At 41.8% G+C, this 3480-nt stretch overlaps 1 protein-coding gene across 1 annotated transcript in view; it reads left to right on the plus strand.

The window, feature by feature from the left end:
* Positions 1–3480, plus strand: part of PTPN23 (protein tyrosine phosphatase non-receptor type 23) — a 59244-nt gene that overhangs the window by 21583 nt on the left and 34181 nt on the right. The window contains exon 2 of the mRNA XM_007951760.2: positions 2259–2333. Within this exon, the coding sequence (XP_007949951.1) occupies positions 2259–2333 (75 nt within the window). The remainder of the gene's footprint in view (positions 1–2258; positions 2334–3480) is intronic.

The following is a 3480-nucleotide window of genomic DNA, read 5'->3' on the forward strand; positions in this document are numbered from 1 at the left end:
TTGATTTCTAATTTGATAGCATTATGATCTGAGAAGATGCTTTGCACTATTACAGTGTTTTTAAATTTATGAAGGATTGCTTTATGGCCTAACATATGGTCTATCATGGAAAATGTTTCATGTGCACTGGAAAAGAATATATATTGTGTTGCTGTTGGGTGAAGTGCTCTGTAGATGTCTATAAGGCCAAGTTGGTGGATTTTATTGTTTAGCTCTTCTGCATCTTTGTTGAGTTTTTTTCCAGTTCTATCTTTCAATGAAAATGGCATATTAAAGTCTCCCACTAGGACTGTGGAGTCATCTATTTGGCTTTTCAACTCTTTAAAGTTTGGTTTATGTATTTTGAGGCTCTTTCATTGGGTCCATAGATATTTATTATGGTTATATATAAAGGTCCAATAGATTCTTTAATCATTATATAATGTCCTTCCTTGTCTGTATGGTGGTTTTTGTCTTAAAGTCAATTTGATCAGAAATTAATATTGCCACTCCTGCTCTCTTACATTTGCCATTTGCTTGATATACCTTTTTCCAATCTTTGATTTTAGTCAGCAAATTCACTTTCCATACATCAACTCACATACACTTTGTCTACCACAATCATGGGAGAATAGAAAGGCTGTGTATGCACATGGAGACAGCTCAGGGGGCAGGAGTGCATGGAGGGAAGGACACAGGGAAGAGGTAACTATAGGGAAGAAGAGGGAGGGGAGCTGTTGCACTGTGGTAAAGGCTGTTGGGAGCATGTTGTTAAGGGCGATGAACTCTGTGCTGAGGAGCTTAAATTTGTTCCTGGAGGTTTTGGAGGGTCACTGTAGCACATTCTTTTTAGATTACAGTTTTTCTCTTTAGATTACAGCAACTTCTCTCCCGTAATCTCATCACCGTGAACTAAGTATTTTGGTGTATTTTTCCCCCAGGGGTGTTTGTGTGTGTTTCATAAAGATTTAAAACTAGGAGTGACATCAGCATTGTGTTAGACAATCCAGGCCACAAGATAAGGGATAGATGTGAAGGGATAGATTGTCCAGGACAGAGGTGGCAGGGACACAGAAACTTATGGGAGGTAAAACCAACAAGGGAAGAGGGGTCAGGGTCTCAGGTTTGGGAAAGTGACTGAATGGTACAGCAAATAGCCCAAAGAAGACTTCCTTCTCTCTCTTCTCTCCCCTTCCTCACTAGGGCAGATGGAAGCTATCACCCAGCCTTCCAGATCCCCACATTGCTGGATCCTTAGCCTTGTGTCATAGGTTCTGCAAAAGGCACCCAGGAAAAGTGGGTGGACCATAGAGATGGAGGTAATGAACAGAGCAGGGCACCTCTTCTCAGCCTTTATTGGTCTTCTTTCCTCTCCACATCACAAACTTTAAGGTGTAGATACCCTTAGTTTTTGTGGAATTAATGGTTCTGGCCCCCTAGATTGCTAAGCAAGGACTAGCTGTTCCAGGGCTAGTTCTTTTCAGCATGGTCTGTTGACTTTTAGTTGAACGTTTGGCCCAGGCCTGTGCTTCAAGCTGGTGAATGTGCACAGTGTCAAAGGCAGTCCACTCTTGAGGTGGTGAGTGCTGTTGTTGGTAGGTAGGCCAACTCCCTGACATGGACATTGGCCTCCCCTTCCTCTCACCTTTTCCCATCTGGTCGTTTCCATCACACACTGTAGACCTCTCCTCACATATGAGGACACTGCAGATCCCCGATTTCCATAGTGCCCTGTCTTATCCGGACGAATGGATCTGTGGGGAAGACTTTGCAGTCCCACTCTTGTTTGGGGCCTTTTGTCTGTGTTTGCTATAGGGTTAGGGCTATGGTTGTGACTCCAGGACACAGCAGGTTATATGTATTGTATACTATTGTATTATATGTATTGTATACTCAGGTCCTGCTCTTCAAGGGAGATTTGAATTTGTGACACTTTTTAGGATCTTTCTTAGGCTCTATTTCTGATAGCTAAGTTCCCTGGCTTCCTGGGTTAGCAGAATCCTGGGTTTTGTAGAATGGGCTCCAGCATTATGAGGACTGGCCTGGGTGTTTACCCAGACTCACGCAGTCTTCTTTTTCCTTTTGCTCAAAGTGGCTTTGGTTTTTAGCATCTTACTACCATTGCCCAGTTACTGAGGCAGAGTTCCCTGGTGGTCCAGGAAATGGGCTTGTGGTTGTGGTCTGTACTCAGTCCTAGCCCTCGATGGCTGCCAAGGACTCAGGGCAGGAAGGGAGGGATCTTATCTCTCACTGATTTACAACATTCTCTCTCTCTTTAGTTTGTCCTGAAGAATTATGGAGAGAACCCGGAAGCCTACAATGAGGAACTGAAGAAGCTGGAGCTGCTGAGACAGGTAAGTGGGTAGTATTTTTAGTCAGACAAAAACAGGATTGGTTTAATAGGGATGTAAAGAAACCACCAGAACTCTGTTCTTATTTTAATTTAGTAGTCCTTTTTCTGCAAAAACAATGAAGTTAATGGTAGAAAAATCTGAAAAATACTAAAAAGCAAAAACCAACTTTAGGCTAAAGCCCAAAGTGAAGAGAGACCAGAAAACATTCACAATTGTGTGTGTGTGTGTGTGTGTGTGTGTATAAGAAAACCAAAGTGGATCATACTTCACCTATACTGCTTTGTAGTCTTTTTTCACTTAACAGCACATTTTGAATATGTTCTGTATCAACAAATGCATAATAATATTATTAATTTGTTTTATTGTGGTGAAAATATATACAGCAAAACATTTGCCAATTCAGCAAATGGTACATATGTTTCAGTGACATTGAATTACATTCTTTGTGTTGTACAACCACTATAACCATCCTTTTCCAAATTATTCTACCACCATTAACACACACTCAGTGTTCTCTAAGCAAAATTCCCTTTTCCCTCTCCCTTACACCTCTGGCTAATTAATATTCCATTGTGTGTATATATCACATTTTGTTTATCCATTCTTATATTAATGCACATTTTGTTTTATTTCACCTTTTAGCTATTGTGAAAAGTGCTACAGTGAATGTTGGTGTACAGGTTTCTGTTTGTGTTCCTGTTTTCACTTCATCTGGGTATATTCCCAGGATTGGGATTTCTGGGTTGTATGGTAGTTCTGTGTTCAACTTTTTGAGTAACCAACAAACTGTTTTCCATGTTGCTTAAAATTTTACATTTCTACCAGCGATGGATAAGGGGTTCTGGTTTCTACACAACCTTGTCAACACCTTTTTTTTTTCTTTAAACCATTGCCATTCTGACGGATGTGAGGTGGTATCTCGCCCCAGGTTTACAGGTGAGGAGAGACAACTCAGGGATGCCCAGAGTAGCAGGCCGGAAGAGCAGGAGAAAGGGGATAAAATCCAGGAAGCTAGAGAGAAGAGCAATCAGCCGAAGGGATTAGGTGAGGAGGGGAAACTCAGGCCCAGCCAGAGTAGCAGGCTGGAAGAGCAGGGGAAATGAGATAAAAGCCTTGAACCCGGACAGAAGAGCAGTCAGCCCCAGGG

The sequence above is a fragment of the Orycteropus afer genome, unplaced genomic scaffold (assembly GCF_000298275.1).
Source record: "Orycteropus afer afer isolate SDZICR_OR568_19922 unplaced genomic scaffold, OryAfe1.0 scaffold00311, whole genome shotgun sequence".
Lineage (NCBI taxonomy): Eukaryota > Metazoa > Chordata > Mammalia > Tubulidentata > Orycteropodidae > Orycteropus > Orycteropus afer.